At 47.6% G+C, this 22,073-nt stretch overlaps 14 protein-coding genes and 2 non-coding genes across 16 annotated transcripts; 10 read left to right on the forward strand and 6 right to left on the reverse strand.

The window, feature by feature from the left end:
• Positions 1 to 149: 149 nt before the first annotated feature.
• ASPWEDRAFT_171875 (uncharacterized protein) lies at positions 150 to 650 on the forward strand (the record flags this gene model as incomplete). The annotated part of the gene is made up of 1 exon (XM_040830858.1): positions 150 to 650. One exon carries the CDS (start codon positions 150 to 152, stop codon positions 648 to 650), a length of 501 nt encoding a protein of 166 aa, XP_040688723.1.
• Positions 651 to 1,220: 570 nt separating this feature from the next.
• ASPWEDRAFT_171876 (uncharacterized protein) lies at positions 1,221 to 1,788 on the reverse strand (the record flags this gene model as incomplete). The annotated part of the gene is made up of 3 exons (XM_040830859.1): positions 1,221 to 1,533; positions 1,601 to 1,731; positions 1,777 to 1,788. The coding sequence occupies 3 exons, from the start codon at positions 1,786 to 1,788 to the stop codon at positions 1,221 to 1,223; spliced, it is 456 nt and encodes a 151-aa protein (XP_040688724.1).
• A 585-nt stretch (positions 1,789 to 2,373) lies between these two features.
• Positions 2,374 to 3,440, forward strand: ASPWEDRAFT_40178 (alpha/beta hydrolase). Its single transcript, XM_040835259.1, has 2 exons — positions 2,374 to 2,942; positions 2,985 to 3,440. Exons 1-2 carry the CDS (start codon positions 2,532 to 2,534, stop codon positions 3,327 to 3,329), a joined length of 756 nt encoding a protein of 251 aa, XP_040688725.1. The 5' UTR covers positions 2,374 to 2,531; the 3' UTR covers positions 3,330 to 3,440.
• ASPWEDRAFT_t118 lies at positions 3,401 to 3,511 on the forward strand. Its single transcript has one exon. It is a non-coding gene; the product is annotated as a tRNA-Leu (tRNA).
• A 1,777-nt stretch (positions 3,512 to 5,288) lies between these two features.
• On the forward strand, positions 5,289 to 6,827 carry ASPWEDRAFT_27728 (uncharacterized protein; the record flags this gene model as incomplete). Its single annotated transcript, XM_040833030.1, has 2 exons — positions 5,289 to 5,653; positions 5,696 to 6,827. The coding sequence occupies 2 exons, from the start codon at positions 5,289 to 5,291 to the stop codon at positions 6,825 to 6,827; spliced, it is 1,497 nt and encodes a 498-aa protein (XP_040688726.1).
• A 212-nt stretch (positions 6,828 to 7,039) lies between these two features.
• Positions 7,040 to 7,708, forward strand: ASPWEDRAFT_171879 (class I SAM-dependent methyltransferase; the record flags this gene model as incomplete). The annotated part of the gene is made up of 1 exon (XM_040830860.1): positions 7,040 to 7,708. One exon carries the CDS (start codon positions 7,040 to 7,042, stop codon positions 7,706 to 7,708), a length of 669 nt encoding a protein of 222 aa, XP_040688727.1.
• Positions 7,709 to 10,390: 2,682 nt separating this feature from the next.
• Positions 10,391 to 12,090, reverse strand: ASPWEDRAFT_40183 (uncharacterized protein). Its single transcript, XM_040835260.1, has 2 exons — positions 10,482 to 12,090; positions 10,391 to 10,422 (listed from the first exon to the last, which is right to left on the reverse strand). Exon 1 carries the CDS (start codon positions 11,856 to 11,858, stop codon positions 10,626 to 10,628), a length of 1,233 nt encoding a protein of 410 aa, XP_040688728.1. The 5' UTR covers positions 11,859 to 12,090; the 3' UTR covers positions 10,391 to 10,422; positions 10,482 to 10,625.
• On the reverse strand, positions 10,415 to 10,525 carry ASPWEDRAFT_t141. Its single transcript has one exon. It is a non-coding gene; the product is annotated as a tRNA-Leu (tRNA).
• ASPWEDRAFT_68470 (uncharacterized protein) lies at positions 12,033 to 13,189 on the reverse strand (the record flags this gene model as incomplete). Its single annotated transcript, XM_040838971.1, has 4 exons — positions 12,033 to 12,416; positions 12,474 to 12,554; positions 12,605 to 12,916; positions 12,961 to 13,189. Coding segments are annotated over 4 exons (782 nt in total), but the record flags the coding sequence as incomplete, so codon positions are not given.
• Positions 13,190 to 13,635: 446 nt separating this feature from the next.
• Positions 13,636 to 14,484, forward strand: ASPWEDRAFT_171883 (uncharacterized protein; the record flags this gene model as incomplete). Its single annotated transcript, XM_040830861.1, has 5 exons — positions 13,636 to 13,877; positions 13,923 to 14,035; positions 14,079 to 14,156; positions 14,201 to 14,278; positions 14,324 to 14,484. 5 exons carry the CDS (start codon positions 13,636 to 13,638, stop codon positions 14,482 to 14,484), a joined length of 672 nt encoding a protein of 223 aa, XP_040688730.1.
• ASPWEDRAFT_489921 (uncharacterized protein) lies at positions 14,438 to 16,125 on the forward strand. The gene has a single exon (XM_040837197.1). The coding sequence runs from the start codon at positions 14,713 to 14,715 to the stop codon at positions 16,033 to 16,035; it is 1,323 nt and encodes a 440-aa protein (XP_040688731.1). The 5' UTR covers positions 14,438 to 14,712; the 3' UTR covers positions 16,036 to 16,125.
• ASPWEDRAFT_489922 (uncharacterized protein) lies at positions 16,126 to 17,557 on the forward strand. Its single transcript, XM_040837198.1, has 3 exons — positions 16,126 to 16,306; positions 16,354 to 16,458; positions 16,503 to 17,557. The coding sequence occupies exons 1-3, from the start codon at positions 16,216 to 16,218 to the stop codon at positions 17,411 to 17,413; spliced, it is 1,107 nt and encodes a 368-aa protein (XP_040688732.1). The 5' UTR covers positions 16,126 to 16,215; the 3' UTR covers positions 17,414 to 17,557.
• A 394-nt stretch (positions 17,558 to 17,951) lies between these two features.
• On the reverse strand, positions 17,952 to 19,089 carry ASPWEDRAFT_489809 (alpha/beta fold hydrolase). Its single transcript, XM_040837194.1, has one exon. The coding sequence runs from the start codon at positions 18,834 to 18,836 to the stop codon at positions 17,985 to 17,987; it is 852 nt and encodes a 283-aa protein (XP_040688733.1). The 5' UTR covers positions 18,837 to 19,089; the 3' UTR covers positions 17,952 to 17,984.
• Positions 19,090 to 19,154: 65 nt separating this feature from the next.
• Positions 19,155 to 19,756, reverse strand: ASPWEDRAFT_171887 (acyl carrier protein; the record flags this gene model as incomplete). The annotated part of the gene is made up of 2 exons (XM_040830862.1): positions 19,155 to 19,351; positions 19,405 to 19,756. The coding sequence occupies 2 exons, from the start codon at positions 19,754 to 19,756 to the stop codon at positions 19,155 to 19,157; spliced, it is 549 nt and encodes a 182-aa protein (XP_040688734.1).
• Positions 19,757 to 20,346: 590 nt separating this feature from the next.
• ASPWEDRAFT_40189 (uncharacterized protein) lies at positions 20,347 to 21,291 on the forward strand. Its single transcript, XM_040835261.1, has 2 exons — positions 20,347 to 20,484; positions 20,553 to 21,291. Exon 2 carries the CDS (start codon positions 20,620 to 20,622, stop codon positions 20,851 to 20,853), a length of 234 nt encoding a protein of 77 aa, XP_040688735.1. The 5' UTR covers positions 20,347 to 20,484; positions 20,553 to 20,619; the 3' UTR covers positions 20,854 to 21,291.
• ASPWEDRAFT_40192 (uncharacterized protein) lies at positions 21,148 to 22,063 on the forward strand. Its single transcript, XM_040835262.1, has 2 exons — positions 21,148 to 21,370; positions 21,433 to 22,063. Exon 2 carries the CDS (start codon positions 21,450 to 21,452, stop codon positions 21,816 to 21,818), a length of 369 nt encoding a protein of 122 aa, XP_040688736.1. The 5' UTR covers positions 21,148 to 21,370; positions 21,433 to 21,449; the 3' UTR covers positions 21,819 to 22,063.
• The last annotated feature ends 10 nt before the right edge of the window (positions 22,064 to 22,073 follow it).

The following is a 22,073-nucleotide window of genomic DNA, read 5'->3' on the forward strand; positions in this document are numbered from 1 at the left end:
TATTACATCATTCCACGGTGCGCTGCTTATCTGTGACCCCTCCTATATTTAAAAAATTCTTCTATTTTCATCGCCTCACTACTGAAATATTTTGCTCTTGTCTTTCGCCGTCATACACTTGAACACAATCAACAGCATGAGGTTTAATCATGTCTGAAAATCTGACAGAGCGTATCACCAATCCCAAACATATACAAGACCTCAAGATTGACCTTACCAGCCTTAGCAATGCATCTGAGTCACCAACCCAAAGGCAACCAATAGAACTGGTTCTCTTACAGCCCCTCTCTGACCCTGACTTGCTCGAAGCCTGCCGAAATCCGGATTCGCAGATACGTCGCAGACCGAACGGTGTTGTCTGCGGTACCTCCAATCAAGAATTCCTTGATATAGGGCCCCTCAGTAAGGCTTGGAGGGAGGCACTGTTGACAATCCCACCCATCTCCAACCTGGTCTTCAATCTCGCTCTGCCTAAAGAGGCGGAGAAGAGGAATGGTTCATTCCAGAAAGTGTACTGGGTCACTGCCATGCCCCAAGAACCTAGCGTCGGTGTTCATTTACGAGATGCCATGGCTCTTGTCATTACTATCGCGACGGAGATGAAAATCCGGGTAGATGGTGACGTTTTTTTTGAGGCGATCTACGAATGAGACCGAGGGAGCATCCTCGAAGGGCATGATGACGCTCTTGAAGAAGCAGCTTCTTGCATTCAGTCCCACCGAAGCTTCTGTGATAAAGGATAACGAATAAATTTATCTTTCGAATAGCCCTAGGTGCTTTGATGTTCTCAGAAAAGATGCCTCGAGAATGGCATCTTTTCCTTGGTGAGTCTCTATCTCACGGTGTTGGATTCATTCACGCATTTTCATTGATGATAAAATGAAGATTCAGGGGTGTCTGACAAGCTTTTATGTCAGTACGGGGTGCTGTAAGCACTAGATCCTGGCCAATTATCTTGTCTATGAGTGTTGGTATCGAAGTGATGTCATGGTCCCATTTGATGCTTTCAGCTAAGCTAACCATGTGCCCAGGGACATGGTTATGCATTTTTCGTAAATCTATGCTCCATTTGCTTGTCAGATGCCTTGTCAGGTTAGACGAAAGTTTATGATGCTGGAATAGATCAGATCTGCATTGACTGACTGCCCCAATAACAAGATTGTCAATTCACATACCCTCAACTGACTGAAATCAAAACAAATACTCCAATAACTAGAAAACTAAAACCAATCCCCCTTAATCTCCTCCAAATACTCCGCAATCGACCGATGATCCACCGTCAAATGCAACGTCTGCCTATCCCCATCCCAGAACTTCCCCTCCAAACTCCCATCCAACAAAAACGAATAAAACCGCACATACTGACCGACAGCAATCACCCCAACAAGCGTAACACTACGCTCATTCGGCAACGCCTTCAAATCCGCCTTCAGCCTTGCCTCCCAATCAGCCCACTGAAACGGCGTAATGTCGTTCGGATCCTCGCCGCGTTTGAAGTGGAGGTGCAGGAAGGGGGGTTCCGGCGAAGCTGCCCTGTGTGCGGGTGAGAGTCGTGGTTAGTAGAGGCAGTTGGGAGAAGAGGTCTGCGTTGAGGGTGTACTCGGCTGGGCTGGGGGTGGTGGGGAAGAAGAATTGGAGGATTTCGGTCCATGCGAAACATACCTCGAATTGGGTGGAGGTGAGGTCGAGTTTGCGGATGACGAGTTTGGTGGCGTTGTCGTAGAGGGGTTTCTATTGCGTTAGTATTAGTATTTCAATGTGAGAAGGGAGACTTACTGGAATTGGCATGTTTGCGGATGATTTCGACGGTGTGTTTGATGTTTGAAGACAATTGAGGATGATTGAAGTTGAAGGTGTGGGATAGAAGATGAGGACTTGGATGCCTGGATGGAGAATACCCAGGAAGGATGGGTGTTTTTATATCTCAAAGTCATCCAATCTCAACCATCGAACAAAGAGTGACATTTTCAAAGGACAATGGCATTGAATAAAGGAAAGGTGGGCTGGCTAAGTCTTGTAGACAATGAATACACAACATCTTCTTTGTTTGCCTGACCAGACAGGGCCTTTATTACATGTAAGACATCCTCGTTATATTCAAAGGATCAAAGACACTTCCATTGAGCATTCCATTGTATCAGAGAACTATCAAAGATCATAATATTTGAATATCAAAGAAGTCAAGTACGTTCCTTGACAACTAATATCTACAGTATATCCAGACAGTATTCTTGGCATCATTAATATGAAGATAACAAAGTGATATCTCAGCCTCGTCCTTCCCCGCACCAAATGCCGATGTTTACAACCGTCAAAACTAGCCACAGCACTAGTGCCGTCCTGACACATGCACGTAGCAAGAAACGGTATAGCTTCACCTGTCAGACTCAATTTCTGGACACGACAGGCTGTAAAACGCGTCGACCTCGCGCTAGCTGCAATGAGCGGGGGTGATACTCCGATAGTATAATATGGAGGATAATATGGAGGTTGCGCCTTTTTTTCCCCCTCACCAGTCAAGCTATAGCAGAATGCCATCCAAACCGACTATCGTCCTCGTCCTCGGTGCCTGGTGTTTACCACCAGTCTATGAACAACTTCAGTCTCGTTTATCGCGGAGGAATATTCCCTCCGAATCACCTGCTCATCCGTCGATCGGCGCAGAACCACCGACAAAAACACTAACAGACGATGTTTCCTCCCTCCGACAAACATTGACAAAATTGGTCGAGGAAGGAAAAGATGTTGTGGTAGTGGGACATTCATACGGTGGCGTCGTGACCTCCAACGCAGTCGAAGGACTCAGCAAAGCCGATAGAAGCAGACAGGGCAAAAAAGGAGGCGTTGTCCTGGTCGTATACATGTCTGCTTTTGTCCTTCCAAAGGGAACAAGTCTGAAAGATATGCTGGGTGGGGAGTTTCTGCCGTGGATGAATATTGATGTGAGTATCTCTAATCTTTCGTGGCACTATATTAATGAATAGGGCGACTATGTATCCGTCGATAACCGCGTCAAAGTCGGATTCCACGATGTCTCTCCCGATGAACAGGAGAAATGGAGTGACAGTCTGACGCATACGTCGATCGGTGTTTTCTCTGGTGCTTCGACGTATGAACCGTGGCATTCTATTCCATCTGCTTATATTTTGTGTGAAGAAGATCAGGCATTACCATTCCCGATTCAGGAACATATGGCTGGAACACTCGGGACAGAGTGGATATACTCGTTGAAGAGCTCGCATTTCCCCTTTCTGAGTATGCCGGATCGAGTGGCTGATATTTTGGAGGAGTTGGCGGATAGAGTGCAGCTGAAGTTGGCAAAGTTGTAGTTAAAAGCAGAAATGACTACGTATATCAACTACCGTGTGAACCATACATTTCTGCAGTGATTAATCATCAAGGCAAGATGGCCGAGTTGGTCCAAGGCGTGAGGTTAAGGTCCACCTTAATACCTAGCTGTTAGCTTCCTCATCATCATCTGATGGCGTGGGTTCGAATCCCACTCTTGTCATTTCTTTTTCTTGTTTTATATTTTTTACCCGAGCCGGCGGGACGGGATGACCCTATCTGGAGATGCTCAGCCCATTATTTTTATGGTGAATACATACAGACAGAGTTGTCAATTCCCATGTTGTATGCAATGAATAGCCATTACAGATAATTTCATACTAGTGAAACCGATCAATTCACCCAATTCCCCGAATATATACCGATGTCTGCCCTACATCTTCATTCTTCATCTCTTCAACTACTCTTGAGATTATCCATTCGACTAAAAAAGTGATCACTATGATTAATCTTCATGGAATTCATATTTCGACATACTCAAGCCCATTGGAGTTCTAACTTTGGAAAATCCCAGCTAGAGGATGATCCATCAAATCGATCGAGAATATAGTCGATCTTGTCTATCCTACCTGGCAGCTATGATGAGAATATTCACACAGTATGTCCTTTCTCACAGTATGAATGCTATACTAACTCAATCAAGTGTTGTCTGACTACATACTCAACGACGATTTTCTCGGCAGCAATCGCAAATGCAGGCTCCACATACCTACCCTTACCGACGAGATCATCAGTCTCATGCAGTCCTCTACCAACCTAGAGCCAGAGGTATCCTGGCATCTTCACCAAGAAGGGAAGTCATGCTGTCCTTCTCGAAATAAACTCAAATTACTTCCTCTCAATGGAACCAACACCACACCAGCCTGCCAGAGACAATGCTTCCAGTCCAACAAATTGGAGTCAGTCCCGGCAAGATGTTCCTGGTGCGAGTTGCAACAAAACTATTAGAAATCCATCATTACGACCGTCCTCTGCACGCAGACGAGACATGCATATTTGGCCGATTCCAACAAAACGTCGGCCAGGTTGAGCTGGTCCCATCTCCCAGATCTACGTGTATCTCCGACCAGAACGGGCAAATCCAGAAACGAATGGAGACTCAAGCCTGAGCAGCAGCTTGGTCTTTGGGACGGACTCGGAATGCTGGCTCGTACACCAGCCAACCGGGCATTCTTAGACAGGCACCACTTCCTGGGTTTTTACGCTTCGCCGATTGAAAGGACAATATTTGGGAGCTATAACTTCTATACCACCGGATCCAGGTGCTGATGATACGGGACACGAATCGTTAGAGAACTTAAAACATGCAAAACCAGAACGATCCGGACTACGATGGCTTTGTCTTTTACGCCCACTGGCATAGAAATATGACATAAATGTCCGATCAAGTATGCCGAACAGCGGCTTGACCACTATAATCAGGCACTGCTACTTGAGGTCCTAGACATCCAGGTGATAAGGTAGTTGGGGATTGGCAATACACAGCAAGGCCAGAAGAGCCTACCCCGGCAACTGACGGTCAACAAGGAATCCGTGCTTATCTTTGGGTATATATCAGAGCTTGGCAGGTTTGAATGACTTGCTTAACTTTAACTGTATATTAAAAGAATACTTTACATGGGCCTACTTGATGCTTGATAGTACATTTGGTGGAACTGTCCTGCTATGAGTGTCATTCAATCACAGCGGAGTCACAATGCTGTGGCGGGAAAGATCTGCAATACTAGGCAGTAAGATTATGAGTCAATGTGGATATATTTAAGTATTTGTATATAATTGGATCTTTATTTAAATTTACCTTGTTTCTCAATTATGGTCAGAAATGCACGTAAGCAAGGCTGTGACGTGGCGGAGTCATCTGGTTGATCACAATATAAAAACATATTTAATTGACGATTCCGGCATTTTAATCATAGGTAATTTATTGATAAAACAGCACAATGGATCTCTTCAACTCACCTGCATTTTCCTCTCACATCGAGGATCTCCTCGAGCAACACCACGTTCCCGGTCTCGCCATTGCAGTCGTCCAGGACGAAACAATTGCTTCAGCTGGATACGGCAAGGCATCGTTGAGTCCACCAAAGCCATGTACGGCAGATACTATATTTGACATTGCCTCATCCTCCAAGTCTCTGACAGCTGCGTCTGTGGGATTGTTGGTGGATGATGACAAGTATCCTGATGTGCAGTATGAGACGATCATGTCGGAATTACTGCCGGATGATTTTGTCATGCCGGGAGAGGGATATACAGAGAGTGTAACTGTGGAAGATATACTGAGTCATCGAACTGGCATGGCTGGGTAAGTTATCTACTCTTTCGCAGCTCGCGCTGACAGAAACAGACACGATAGCTCGTATCTAAGTCCGCGAGCAGCACAGCCGGATGATGCGCGATCTGTTACGAGGAATCTGCGCAATTTGTCTGTCTCAACACCGATTAGATCGAAATATATGTACTGCAACATGATGTATACTGTTGCTACGTATCTCGTTGAAAAGAAGAGTGGACTGTCATTTCCTGACTTTCTCCATCAACACTTCTTCCAGCCACTCGGGATGAAGTCGACGCATCTCCAACCCGAGCGTGCTAGAGCTCATGGACTAGGCGATCGCATTGCAAGTGGATATTTCTGGGATGAAGAGAAAGAGGAGTACAACGGATTTGACACACCAGATTGTCCTGAAGCGCAAGGTGCGGGGTCTATCATGACGAGTGTAAATGACTACATTCTCTGGGTGAAGGCACTCATGAACCACGAACATCCCATCAATGACGACGTCTACAAAGGTCTCATTAAAACACGGACATTCCCCAACCCCGACGCAGAAGACCTAGGTCCGTTCATCTCACCTACTGTGTACTGCGCCGGGTTGGAAATGTTCTATTACAAAGGCTACCAAGTCATCCGCCACGATGGGTGCGTATCAGGCTTTGCATCTTGCCATTTCTTTCTCCCTGATTTCAAATTCGGGGGTGTGATTCTGGGTAATGCAGCGGCGTCGGAGACCGTGGCGGTTATCATCATGAGGGAGTTTATCGATGAGGTGCTGAAGGTGCCAACTTCTGAACGGCCTGATTGGAATGCAATCGAGTCTGCTTCTGATTTTGACGAAAAGAAAGAAACGGAAGAAGCACGGCAGAAGCTGTGTCCTGGTATTACAGAGTCCCAGCCTCAAGAGAAGCCTCTCGACTCCTATACAGGCGAGTACTGGAACGCAGGATATCACACCTTGACAGTCCAAATCAAAGACGGACAGCTCTTTGTCGACGCCACAGACCGATCAATGGGATTTACACTGACCTTCGAACATGTCTGCGACCAGACCAAATACCTCGCTCATTTGGCAGATTTCCTCGAAGGTGGGGATGTCGGGATCCGAGCGGAGTTTGTATTCGAACACGACAAGGCTGTCAGAATGGGGATCCATTTCGAAGAGGATTTGGAGGAGCTGATTTGGTTTGAGAGAGTCTAGGCTGGTGGCCTGACCGTATAAGCTTTGAAATCAACCTGGTGACGGTGGGATTTAGACCGGCTGCTAAGCGGGCACTGATGATGTGGCAGCCTTAGTCTGGTTATAGCGGATTAGCGGGCACAATGGGATGGTGGGAATACTTTTGAATATTTTAAAGCTGATAATCCCATTGTTTTATTTTAATTTCATCTTCTCAGATAAATAAATAAAAAATGGCACAAATAAACGCGGGTGCAGCTGCATACAAACCCTTTACCCTGCGTATCTACGACACGGTGGTTCTCGGACTCAGCAATAAATATATATGGCGCTGTCCAACAAAAAACGTCCTCCTCCCATTCTTCCAAGCAAACACTGGACATAACCACATGGACATTGGAGTCGGGACTGGCTATTTCCCAGCATCCATCACAAAGAGCCATCCAAAGATATTACAGAATATCACACTGGTGGATCTGAACCCGAATACCCTCACCTTCGCTGCCAATCGCATCAACCGACCAGACACCACCTGCATAAATACAGATGTCTTACGTCCTTTTACAATTCCAGCACAGCCTCGATTCGACTCTATCTCGATGATTCTACTTCTTCATTGTCTTTCTGGAACTACGAAAGAAAAAGGCCGTGTATTCGCCAATGTGAAAGAGCATCTCAAGGATGATGGAGTGCTGTTCGGGGCTACGGTCCTAGGCAATGGTGTGCGTCACAGCTTGGTTACAAGACATATACTGCGGCTGTACAATCAAAAGGGCATTTTCCATAACCACGAGGACGATGAAGATGGGTTTATGAAGTCTCTTGAACAGGAGTTTGGGAGGGTCGAGGGTCATGTCGTTGGGAGTGTGCTATTGTTTCGAGCGTGGCAGCCAAAGAGGTGATTTTTATGTTTCTTTTGATGCTGAATGAGATTATGTATAACGATTATGAATGACAGGATGAATATGAATATATGGTGGTTTTATGTCTAGTAACAGCAGAGGTGAATCAATCAGTTAAGATGAAGTAAGGCACATTTTATGTCGGATTCGTTTTTCGGGTGCCTGCATAATACTGCAACTACCGTCGCAGTGCAGTGCAGTACATGAGCATAACCGTCTATTATATCAGACTGTTACCTACTTCTATACTAGGTATACACCTAGGGCTCCCTTTTGTTATACAGGGTCTGCGGAGGATACTTATGCTTGCGGGGTAATTCTAAACCCGCAGAGTAATCTCCAATTCTTCAAGGTATTCAAAAATAACAACAACAACAACAACAACAACAACAACAACAACAACAACAACAACAACAACAATAATATAATAATATAAATAAGAATAAAAAGTGAGGATACTTTCATTCGATATCGATCGAGTTCATCTTATTTATCGTGTAGTATTTCGTGGCAGGATTAAATCAGCGGTTGTTGATCCTCGTCTTCCTGCCCCCCCACCTGCCAGCTGGCAGGTGGGGAGGAACACCTTTCCTCTCCCCCACCCTCGAAGAGAAGTTCTGCCGCCACCTTCACAAACGATACAAATGTCAGCTGAGTTCCTGTATATTCCCTCGCGCCCGATTAACACCGCCGACCTCATTGGCCGGTTGAAGAACCGTTGCTAGCGCCTGATCGCCCCGAGAAAACCGCTCTGAAAGCGTGGTGCAGAACCGCGATCAATCATGTTCTCGCACTACAGAGATTCCAAATTACGCGTGGGAGGCTGCCTTACTCTTGGAAGCCCTGTCGAACGACCTACGTATCAGGCTACTGCGGAATTTCGTGAACGCGATTATCAACAGGACAGCAGACGGAAATGCTCTCGATCCACTCCTCCTTCGCACTCTAGCGTATGCCATTAGACAGGCTGAGCCGCACTCAGACACTAAATCAGTGCTTGGGCCGCTGTTCCAGAGCTTGAAAGTAAGCTTGGAGAGAGCAAGGGAGCAGGGAAGTTTGGAAGGATACGAAATACCCTACGTCCTCGGAATTGTGCTGGATGCTATGGCAGACACTGGAGTCTCGGATATTAGCCACGATAGTCTGTACAAACCGGTGTGCGGCCTGTTTGACGACCTGAGTGGGCATTCAGAGCTCCACCTAGCGCACACCGCTTGATATGCCGGTCTGGCTTTACGTGGTATACCAGACGATGACACAATTGGCAGCGCGTCGCTGCGTGGTGTGCTTCGAGCAACGGATCTCACGATGATGACCGTTAGCGCTGTCACCAGCATTGATCCAGGAAGATGTGGGAAGTCATAAAGATAGGAGTGGTTTGAAACTAAAAGATTACACCTGGGATGCGCTTAAAAAGCGTACTGGGAAAACGTGGTACACAACTCTCCGATCGACCAGCATCTTAATACGCAGCGGGGCATTAAATCAACTCGAGGTTTTCACAAGAGAGGCGCAGTGTCGAGAGAATTCACACTTCCTATGTGGTCTCTATTCATAGCTCGAACAAGCATGAGATGTGCTTCCGCAAAGAATCGACCATATCTACACCCAAATCCCTTACAGTAAGGATGATCGTGTGCAGGCATAGATTGCATGTTCCGCTCGGTGTGAATCACTGACGGCGCATGATCGTCTCTCATTCAAGAAGCTCAACAAGAAAACATACCGCTGGTCCCTCAAAGCGTTCGGATCGCTGGAGGTAGCAGGTGAAGAGGTCGACAGCCATGGCAGCTTCCTCACCAGCACCTATCGGAGGTGCAAAACCGCAAGAGAATACTATACAAAGACCGCCTTGCTGGGGTATTATACCGAGGATGAAAATAGACGACTAGGTGTCCAGCGCCTCTCCGGCAATTGGCTACCAATGAGTCACTGCTATATCAATCTAGCGGTTGTCGACACAACAGGAGAGCAGACATATTTGCTTAACCTTTTCAAACTAAGAGTACAAGACAACAGAACTCTATCTTAGACGGATCTTCATAGCAGGCTAGGCAGGTGTCGGCAAAACAACACTCTGCAAGAAGGTCGTGTACGGCTTTCTCTACCAACAACAGTTGTCAGACCTATTCCAATAGATCGTTCGATCTACAGCTGAGGACGGTTGGCTTTTACCGTGACCAGATTGAGAAGTATGTCCATTCACCGGAGATCCAGCCAAATCTGGATACAACCAACAGGATTTGGGCTTTCGTCGAGCAGAATCCTCGAGTTTTTGATATTACCCAGATCCCAGTCCAATTGGATGCTTTGTGCTACACCTGGAAGGAATCATACGATATCGATAGTTGGAATGGTGCGTTCAATTCTAGCAAGGGTCTTTTTAAGAGACGTTGTCGATTAACATCAACGATCGACAATCAAACCAGAAGCAGAACATTCATCCTGGATTCTCATCCTCCCACCCGAGCTCAACCTGAGTATGCTGGCCGCTTCTATCAGGTGGAATAGGAGTCTGTATGCAGCATGCAAAAGGCAGGAAGCATCTATGTGCACAGCCAGCCACATCACTGATTTTCTCCGAACGGCGGAAACTTTCCATCAGACAAGATCGATGTGGGGCGGCTGTTAGAGTCATGGCGGAGCCCCACAGGATAGTGGGATATTCCCGAGGCAGGCGATGGTCCAGAGTCCAGCAAAAAGAAATGACAAGAGTGGGATTCGAACCCACGCCATCAGATGATGATGAGGAAGCTAACAGCTAGGTATTAAGGTGGACCTTAACCTCACGCCTTGGACCAACTCGGCCATCTTGCCTTCAGTGATGGTAGGGTTTTTATCCTTGACTACATACGATAATCGCAATTTCATTTGACCTCCAGAGACGAGAGTATTACAACAATTAAAACCAATCACTTCAGCTCTGCATAAGCTCTGCATATTCAGGCATCTCCCACTTGACATCCTCACCCAGAAGCCATGAGGTCAGAATATCCACCCGCAAAAACACAGCCAACCACATTAGGAAATGCAGTATCGCAATTCCCCATGCTGTCTCCGGAAACGCCAACCCAGGCATCCCAGGGGCTAATCGCTGCACCTGATCGATAAACGGCCTGAAGCGACAATCGTAACTGTCTAATGCAGCCATGACTGCTTCTTCACTATTATCATTCTTGCAGAATCGCCCAATTTCTCCAGCCATCACGTACGCGCCTACTAGAGCGGATGTCGTGCCCATTCCTGTCATTGGAGATGGACAGAATGCAGCATCGCCGGTGAGGACGATTCGTCCGCGAGACCATCTGTCCAGTTTGACTTGTCCGACTTTGGCAGAGTAAAAGTCGCCGGCTGAGTCGGTTTGCATGGCGTTGATGATTCTGTTAGACTGCCATCCTGCGCCGTCGAACAGTTTCGCCCATGCTTTCTTCTGTGCTTGAATATCCCGAGCATTTTGCAGTTCATCAGACACTCCGCAGTAACTCAGATACCCCTGAATCGTATCCTCCGCATGCCGTCTGGTAAAAACAGACCTCTTCCCCGGCGCATGGAAGATCGAACTAACATATTCATCGTCCTCCCGCGGAATCGTCATGTGGGCAGTATACAGACCGAGAAAACGGAACGGATCCGGCTTGTCTGCGTCGACAATCATGCGTCTTGTTCGAGAGCTCTGCCCGTCTGCCCCAACGACGAGGTCAAATGTGTCTTGCTTTCCGTTGGAGAAGTGCACATTCACGCGCTGTGCATCTTGTGCTAGACTCTCTACCGACACGCCAAAGATATACTGCACATTATCCTTGGTAGCATCGTATAATATCCGACAGAGATCGCCTCTCATAATCTCATAGTCCGTCGTGAAACTCTGCAGTCCTTCTTTTGCGTTGACGGCAAAGAAAGCCCTTTGCTTGCCGTGGGCATCGACAAATTGAAGACCCTTTTCTGCAACTGCTTTCGACCGGAATATCTCCTCCAATCCCATCCTTTTCATAACTTCGATTCCGTGACCTCGTAGGTCGATTTGCTGGCCTGACGCGCGGAGGGAGGGAAAGCGTTCGAAGATGGTGATGTGGTGGCCTAGTTTGGATAGCCAGAAGGCGAGGGCAGGGCCGGCGATTCCGCCGCCTGAGATGAGGATTTTGAGGGGCATGATAGAAGTATGCTGGAGATGAATATTATATGTTTAGAGCTGAAGATAAAAGATATTATATTTTCACTGCTCTTAAATACATACTCGGAGTCGGAGAAGCGGAGATAAGTGCATAGGCACCGACTGACGGCATTTTAGTAAAAGAAATATAGACTTGGCGGATTTTGCCCCCTTGTTTAATTAACTGATTAATTGGCATTGGAATACATACAGAAATGGAAATTCCCCTTCCCCGATCACTATCAATCCCACGTGTACACCCATCTTTATTCGGGGTGTTGATGATTACATGGTGGCTATCTCCGCAAGGCATGGCGTACAACCTGCTTCAAGTACCATGCATGCTATTTGACCTAGTAGAACTAAGTTAAATGGACGGTATTACTGAATTGAGGATATTACTCGATCCTCCACAAAGACATATCAGGATGCTCCTCAGTCTCCTCATACCAAACATATCCCCGAGGTGGCTGCATTAAGCCCCATTGAAGAAAGATAATGTCTTGCCAGCGGTCAGTCGGTGCTCTCTGGCGGCATGATTCAAAATTGGTAATGTAACTATCAGACACCTATCAGCGATATTCAGAAGGCACCTGAGACCGTAATAATACTCACATCTTCTCCTCTGTCGAATCCCAAGAAACACTGCAAATACCATGTCGATAAGTGAAGATTCCCCCATCCATGACACAATCTCTATTCAGATATCAGCAGCAAGTAGCCCTGGGTAGAGTAGGAAGACATACAGCCAGGCAACCTTGAATGCCCTGCAAATTTTCTGCCGTTCAGAAAGTGGCATCTGTCTATAGAGAGAACGTTCCAGCTGAACGCCTGGCACCAGCGCCATCACCAGATAGACAATGAAGCCGTTTGGAACCAGTCCCTCCTCATCCTGCTTATCTTGTTGATACCCCAGTACCCTGGGTGCATGTTGACAATTCCTCTCTGTCAACTGTCTCAGAGCATCGGTTTCTTTTTCCGCTTGATAGGTGAGTCGGTCAGATGCCTGGTCTGCTCTCTTTTGACGAGAGGTGAATTCTGATCCTGCGTAGGGAACCCTGATCATGTTAATATAAATCTATGTAGCTAAGGGTAGACACACTGCATAAATATCTTCATAGTAGCAGTGTCACGCGGGTTGCTGGCATTCTTGCAACGAAAGACTCCATAGGCAGCCGAGACATCCTCAAATTCCCTGAATTCAAACTCGTCCAGTTGATCATTCTGCTCACTAAGTTTCTCAGTGAGAATCCATGTCGTAGAGCCGTTTTCATTAGAAAAGGTAATCTCCTTGTCGATATAATCGGGGAAGAAGACTTTGTCAGACATTGTAAATGTGGGTATACTGTGAGTAGATTGAGATCCATGATGAAGAATAAGTGGGGTGCAGATGTCACAAAGTGCAATGCATGCATAAACTTAATTTATTTACGTCCAGCCTAATGTTGCCTTTTTTGGTAGTGCCACATGGCATCGACATATACATTAGTTAATATACCCACAACATACCTGACAAAAATCGAAAAATTGAATGATTCGGATAAAATAAATGAAACTCTTAATTATTCATAATGAATTCACCAGTATTAGACTGCTACTAGACATGTTCCGCCAGCTAAACATGAAACAACGAACTGTCCCACCAAGTCCACCGTTTCATACATCTTAATATTGAGCATATTCCCCTTAATTTATTTTCGCAGAATATATAAACCCCTAACCTGCGCTTTCCAAGAAAATACATCCAGATAATTCAAACTGAAGAACAAAAGTGAAAATGATCAAAACCCTCGCCCTCCTCGCCTCTCTCGGGCTCGTCAACGCCCAAAACACCATCGGCTTCGGCCCGTACTTTTCTTTCGGCCCTGCGTCGTCATGGATCCGCGAGGCAAACACTACCATTGTTCTTCCTGAGGCTCCGAGTCCCCAGCAGGACCGGCTTGCGCTGTGGCCGGGCATGGGCACGAGTGGGGGTGATCTGATCCAGGCGTTGGCGGTGTCGTTTAGTGATCCGGAGGCGTAAGCATCCCATGAAGTATGATATAGTGCATGCTGATTGTTTAGAAACTGCGGTGCAAAGGCTGGACAGTGGTGTACGTGGGCGAGTACACTGCAGGGAACCCAGCTGGGTGGGAAGCAGGTTCCTGCTTCTGTTGGGGATAGGGTTACCATGCATTGTGAGTTTCTTCATTGTGAGGGTGAATATCGCTAATAAGATAGATGAGTATAATGACAGTACCAGCAAATACGACCAGACTGTCTCTATCAACGGAGAGGTTGTTTCTACCCTCTCAACCAGTACGTATCCATCCTCTATCTATATTATATATCTAACAGTCTAGGCTCCGGTCACGCCCAAGGCTGGGGAACAGCCGTTGAATGCCAGGACGATGCCTGCAAGAGCACTGCAGCTGCACACAGTAAGTCTTTTTCTATTTCGAATGTAGCACAAGCTAATAAGATAGAATATCTATCGACTACGATCGTGCTGGAAGAAGCCGACTCTTCATTTGGAGATACCCTGGCTATGAATGAGGCTACTTCGTCTGGATTCAGTAGTTCGGATGGGGGAAAGACGTGGGAGGTGGAGACTATCAGTATTCAGGAGCATACTTATAACTTGTAGTTGTATACAGTTTATATGCAATTGTATAAATGTTATATACATAGACTCGGGGATAGTTAACATATACAGACATGATGAGTGAGCACTAAACCCTAGTAGGCAATGACAGACATCCTATACTAGCATCCTTGTCTAGCTCTATAACCACAATATATATTATGTATACCCCTCATTCCATCCATCCAGAGTCCAACATCCAACATTCAACAATCCAAGAATACAAGCACAATGTCATTCCAACCATACCTTCTCTCCCCCCTCGACCATGCCATCCCCCCATCCAACATGGCCTTTTTCTTCGCCTTCCATTTAGATAACCCACCATCAGCAATCCCAATACTAGACACCGCCATCTCATACGTCATCGCTAAACTCCCCTTCCTGACAGGCGACGTAGCCATCGCCACTGTCAAAGATAAGATCAACATCCGCCAGGTCCAACCATCTCCCTCACCCTCCATCCCCATGTTTCAAGCGAGACATCATCCGGGATTATGTCTTGAGCAGAATACTCCCCAGAGTGTCTCCTTTGACGATGTCTTCAATGATAGCTACGCACCCGTTCCGTTTGATATCCTACCATCGGAGGCGCATCCGGTTATCCGGTTTCAGGCGAATATACTAGATGATGGGATATTGTTTTGTGTGTACTTTCATCACACAGCGATGGATGCGGTGGGTGTGTTTACTGTGATGGAAATGGTGGCGGGGTTTTGTCGATCTGAAATGTCGGTTGATATAAAGACTACTCTGGGGATTCAGGCGCAAGTCCGGGAGCGGTTGAATGAGAAAATATCCCAGTCAGATGCTGAGACAGACACAAACACTCACGACCAGCCTGGATGGGCTGGAATGCAAGGCGAAGGTGCGAGAGTCATCAGTCGCAAGGTGACGTTTTCTGCGGAGAGAATTCGACTACTCCATGATACTTGTGTTGAACTGTTGTTAGAGAAGGGTATATCAGACATGACACTCTCTCTGAATAACATCGTGACGGCGTTGATCTGGCGGTGCATATATCACGCACGATTCAGTCAACGAGATGACAAGATGTCAACACTGGCCTTTGCAATGGACATCCGCCGGAGAATCCGCCCTCCCATTCCATCTGCCTATATCGGAAATGGCTTCATCGGGACACACACCCAGCCCATCCCAATGACCACCACCACCTCAGAGTCTCCCACAAAAGAGGAAATAGAACTAATCCTTACCCTGGCCCTCGAAATTAAAAAATCCATCACCGCAGTAGACGACACCCACATCCGCAGCCTCATCTCCCAAGTCCAGCATACACACGACTGGGGCGCGGTGGTAGTCGGCCAGGGCGACGTCACACTGAGCAGTTTGCGAGCGCTTCCATTCTACGAACTTGATTTCGGAACAGAACTTGGGAAGATGAAGAGGTTTGACATTCCTGATTCGAGGGTGGATGGGTTGGTGTGGATTTTGCCAAGGGTGGATGAGGATTGGGAGGTGAGGGTCTGTTTGCAGGAGGATGCGATGGGGAGATTCTTTGAGGATGAATTGGTGAGGTGGTTGGATGGATGATTTTATTCTTATTTTATTCTTGATGATGGTGTCTTTTTATCTTGTTTCTATGTTTTGATGATTGGGCTATTCATCAGGCTGCGGTGTAGATACACAGCCTCAATGACAAGGACACGTAGCAGCCTTGCGCTTATTATATATTAAAACCTTCAGCTGTAAAGATAAAGAAATCAACTAACAATGGCATCATTTTTATTCGGTATCGGCCAGGCAATTCTATTCAGAGATCACAAGAAAAAACTAAAAAGATATCACGAGGAAGCCACGATAGGTACTAAACTTATACTATGATATAAAAAGCTGTATTAATATTAATAGAATCCATCCTCGACGATCTCACAAAAATACTCAAACCAAAATCCAACCAGCTGGACAGTCTACAGACAAGATTCAGCATTGACGGTGCACAAGACACCGAGCGATGTACGTCTCCATCCATCAACCATCCAGATCCATCTAATAAATAGACTGGGACGAGGCATGTTTCGCAAGATACCTCAAAAACCAACATGGGATCCTCATCCCCGAACCAGCCATCCCGATCCTCTGGCGATGTCTGCATTTCTACGCCTACCATCCATTCCAACATACGGCTCCAGACAGACTCGACTATAAAGCCTTCCAACGCGCGATAGCACTTCTGGCCGTCCAAGGAACAGACCTCCTCGGTACGGATGAATACGGCGACGCTTACTGGCATAACAACCGAGAGTATGCGGAAAAGGCTGATTTCAAGCGCATATTCCGGAGTATTTCTGTTCCTGTTGAGGAGGTCAAGTATGAGTCGGTGGATGTGTTGAATGATGCGATGGATGTGCTGGCTATGGTGCAGCCTCGTATGATGCCGTTTTTACCTTCACAGAGTGAGCTGGAACCTGTGGTTAGGAGGGTGCTTGGGGATGGAATCAGTGTGCGGTATGACCTGCAGAGAAAGGATCTGGTGGTGTTGGTGGATTTGATGTTGAAGTTGAGGTTGTATACACCGAGATGGGGTGATAATTTCCATTACGGGACGTTTGAACGATCAGATTCAGGGGGTCTGGCTGATATACTCGTTGATGCGCTCGGAGATCTATCAGAACTGTCTGATACTGCCATGGAGCTACTGGTAAGCTCACCACCGTATACACAGATCATGCTAATGTCCAGTCCAACCTCCACCGCCGCTTCCACCAACTCTGGGCCGTCATCCTCCAGCCATCCATGGGGTCTCTATCCAGAATCCCACACGGTATCTCCGGCTCCATTCCCGCTGCAATATCGCTCATTCTGCCACAATCCCCACACGCACATCGAAGACGACAAGATACGCGAACGTTACTCGAAGATCCGGTCAAACTGTCAGATATACGACTGGCTGTTCCTATCAATGCTCTGAATGATCAGCAGCCGCATATCCTTTTACTCACTGGTTTTGATGATGAAACACCAGTTACGGTGGGAGTCCTCTTCCCCGGACCACTTTGGTGGAGGGACTACCGAGGGAGAAAGAGGTATACGCTTATGGATTCGTCGCATGTTATCTTTCAGCTTAAGCCGAGATTGAGGCTGTTTAAATGGAGTGGGGAGTGTATAAATCTTGCGAAGAGTGTTAATGCCGAAAGAGAGGTGAAGGATATCATGCGCGGTGGGGGAATAGAGTATACAAAGGCCTACTCGATTGGAGATGATGGTGTCAATTTACACATTGATCCAGAGACAAGGAGAGCTATCTTCAAGGTCACTTCAACTGAGGACAGTGGGTATAAAGAAGTGGGAGATACAGCAGGTTCAACGACGAACATCAAGATCAACCAGATGCACATCTTCAACGTCACAGCTGGAGATCCAGCCCCCAAACACGACGACCAGGACAGATGGTTCGAAACCGAGCCGTGGCTGACAGGCGACGATCTTACAACCAAAATCACCGGCTTTGGCTGTAACACAACTATATAAATCAATGTCAACTACAACTTCGACTCCCTCCCTATTCCCAATATCCCCTCCAACGCCCCCGAAAACTCCCCCGGAGAAATCACAAACCCCGCATGTCCCCCCACAATCTCCTTGATATCAACCCCCATCCCCCTCGCCAGCATCACCACCGGCTCAGCCGTAAACGGCGTACTCGTCAGCTCGCCCTTCACGAGGTATATCCTGTCGCGCTGACTCCGCAAAAACGGCACATCAGTCACGTAGCCCAGCGCCGCGTCGACCTCCTCGTCGAACAGAAACTGTAACGACTGGAGTATCACGTCTCGCATCTGCGCGAACCCGCGCGAGCCGCGGATCAGCGCGTGGTCGGCCTCGTTGGTGACGAGGTGTGTGAGGTGGGTACTTGCCGCTGCGCCTCCGTGGGTGCGGTAGGCGTGCACGCCGGCTTTGAGGCCGTTTCGTACGGGGATTTGGTTGCGTGGGGTGACGAGGTCGACGATGACGGGGTCGTGGATGATCAGCTTGCGGATGAGAGATGGGTATAGACGGAGGAGTTCGATGGAGGGGTAGGTGCCGAAGGAGGAGGCGAAAGCGAGGACCGGCTCGCGTGTGACGGTTTGCAGGAGAGCGGCGATGTCGTGCGCGTTCTCGGTGAAGAGGGTTTGGGAGTTGGACCTTGATGGGTGGCGCTTTTTGCTGCGGAGATAGCCCCGTCGATCGAGTGTGATGACGCGGAATCGGGCAGAGAGGTGGTCGGCTATCTTGGTGTACGGTATGCATGTCCCGTATCCGCCGGGGATGAGCAGAAGGGGAGGTCCCGTTCCACGGAGTTCATAGTAGAGGTCGATGTTATCTCGGACGAGAGTTCCTGTTGTGAGAGACATTTAGTTGATCGTACTGAAGATGGGAATCATAGAGTAAACTTGCTATATAAGACTGCTGAAGCGATATTGTGTCAGCCGACATGCTGGCTACGACTTCAACATCCGCCTTGGATGGTTGCACTTTAATGCAAGGGAGGACTCAAGAATATATAATTCACTATCTATTGAATCTAATTGACCTGCGATTAGATACTAATGACTGATCTGTGTAACACTGAATGCATGGCTCCTGCGAACGTGGTTACACAAACTGCACACGTCTATTTCCAGTAACTGCCAAGCAACCTGCATACAGATGAGCCACTAAAATTCCATGATCTACTTCGACACATGTCCCATCTTCGCCTGCAATCCCCGAATAGCAGCTCCAACCAAATGCGTGATCGAAGCCGCATTCGTAATCTCCAAGATACTAATCTCCAATCCCAGATTCTGGCGCCACCATCGCCGAGTCTCAATACTTACCAGAGAATCAATACCAACAACTGACAAGGGTGTGATGATGCTCAGTTCGGCTGCCGGCAGAGCAAGTAGTCTTCCCAAGACTTCTTTGACGTGCTGGACGAACAGCTCCTGGGTCGCTTCTGTTGCAGAATCGATGGGTCTGTACCGGAATGCGCCATAAGCTGTCTGATGATGTCGGTGCTGCCGCCTTGTTCTGTTGGGAGCACGTTTTCATTTCTCATGTTGTGGAGGATGCCAAAGCGGGCGTCCTCTTTGTACGACACAGACTGTCCGGGCTGATAGCTTCGTCGGACGAGGCCCACGTTGAGCTGCGTGGGAACTGCACCATCTTTGCTGCAGCTAATTCCAAGTTGAACGGCATCGATGAGGTCCCTTTCAGTCAACAATGGTACTCCCTGAAACGCAAACCTCTCCAGTGAAAAGCGTGACTCGGTAACCACACCAATCTCGTTCATGGCACCCAGGTTGATGATGGAAGTAGGACGCCCGAGAGAGTGGCGGTGCCGCCTCAAACCAGTCTACCTCAAATGATGATATTGACGGGACAGATTCACTTGCTGACGCGGAGCTGCAATGACACCCCCATATTGAGCTCACACCTCATTGCGGCATGCTACAGCCTGTTGTGAGTATAGAAGCCAGGTTAGCTGCTGAAAAGCTCACCGTGTTGTGTATCCTGGATTCTGTCAATCAATCCAACAATATCAAGGCCACCGTGGAAACCCAGAGATACTGCGACTGGGCAAGTCTCAATCCGTTGAGATATCCCAGGGGAAACTCTTGACCTTCCCAGAAAACTCAACCTGGAGTACTTTGAAGTCCTGCTCGCCAGTCCTTAATCAGCGATACTGCTGCTCATCTTAGCCGGAATGAATGTGCTCTTCTCGCAGACGCGATCACGTCTATCCACCAGAATTTTAACAAGCTTCTCGTTGGAGACATTCACAGCGGTGATATTTTCCCGAACCGAAGTCACTCCACGAACGTTAATGATATTCTTGGGACCTCTATTGATCATTGCTTGGAATGTACGTTCCGCTCACGTGGCATTTTTCATTCAAGCTGACCTTTGAGTAGATCTTTTATACATCTCCGCCGCTGGTGGTTGTAACGGACAGTCGGCCATCCAGGTAGTCAAGCTGATCGGGGCAGAGGTATGTTGAGATGTTTCCAAAACAGAATGCTGCATAGTCACAGGTGTAATTAGATCTACGCGACAGCAGGAGATGACCAAAAGCGGAAATATCTCACCGAAAAATATGGGATTCCTCCGAAGCGAATATTTGATTCGCAAAGTGCCGTTTTCTTGGACAGCATTATGCGTGAGCCTCACGGGCAGGGAGTTGATGTCGTGCCGAATTCGCTTAGCGGTGATTTACTCCATAAACTCTGGCAATGCGTGGCAAAGCTAAGAATCATGGTTGAGATTGGCAAGCGTGATTTTGTAGGCCATGGGCACCTCAGGATACATGAATTTGCTAACAATAGATCGTTCTTCGGTCTGGAGCTTATGTTGTTAGCGAGGGAGAGGCCGCAGAAGATTCAGTGGTAGAGTATGTTATAACGAGTCTTGGAAAGGAAAGCTGGGCTTGCAGGAGCCTTCATTCGCACCAAAGCTGCAGAAGGTGTATGGGCTGTGGCCTTTTCTCTGCCTTTTGAGGCCTTCGAGGACAGTCATATTCGTGGAACAGGGAACCTGATCAATTCCAGGCAGAACGCGACCAATCATGCACATATATTCTTCATTTCCTCGATGGGGACGGTGAGTCGTTGGGGTCACTGGTATGAAGGAAGCATCCCCGAAAGGCTGGTTCATGATAGCCACCTTCCGCTCGAGTACGTATACGGTGAATCGAAACGCGTCTTGCTATTGCATTCTGGAGGCAGCATCTTCTCACTTGGGCCTCAGCTGTAGCTCCAATCGAGCCTGTCAGCTGGGCGGTCCCATGAAGAGTGAGGGCATTTGGAACCCACAGGAGATTGTCCCTGCCATCATTGCCACTTCTATTATACGGGGACAGATTCCAACAGCGCGGGGTGAATTGAATAACATCAATCGGGTCCCCTCGGTATGTTATCGTCGGTGTGCCTCGTGTACGAGATCAGTATTGACAGATCTCATCCCTTACAGAACTTGCCGCACAGATCATGGTGGCACTTTTTGTGACTCGTCACCAGGAACTGCAGAATGGCAACCAGTCTCCGTTTGCCGTCTTCAATCTGGTCAATCCTTCCACGACCAGTTGGTTGGATATGATTTCAGCTGTGCAGGAGTTTTGTGACGTCGAGATGGTTTTGTTGAGCGCGTGGGTGGCGGAGCTAGAGAAGCTCGACGCGTCAGCCAGGGAGATCGAGGAGCAGTGGCCGGCACTGAAGTTCCTCCCGTTGCTCCGGATCACCCCGAGTGATGCCATTAAGCCCTTTGGGGTGGAAACAAGCCGTACCCAAGCAGCCAGGGCAACTTTGAAGGGACTGTCGCCGCCATGGCAGGACAGGTTTCGCAACTGGTTGCAGTAGTGGAAGTTTTCCAAGGAGTTGATGCTGTACTGAGGCCCATTTCCATTTCGAGCCTAGCGCGTCATGTGCCAACTGGTGTTTATTCTTTGTTTTACTTTTGCTTTGTTCTGTCCTGTTTTTACAGGGTAATGGATTACCGAAGATGCTGTAATTGAATGCTGGGTTTATCCAGGTCATTCTCGTTACAACGCAAACAAAGCAATAGTCCTACTACCATTCTTTCATCTCTCCTGTATGAAAGTATCACATTGTTTG

Source organism: Aspergillus wentii, assembly GCF_001890725.1.
Source record: "Aspergillus wentii DTO 134E9 unplaced genomic scaffold ASPWEscaffold_4, whole genome shotgun sequence".
NCBI lineage: Eukaryota > Fungi > Ascomycota > Eurotiomycetes > Eurotiales > Aspergillaceae > Aspergillus > Aspergillus wentii.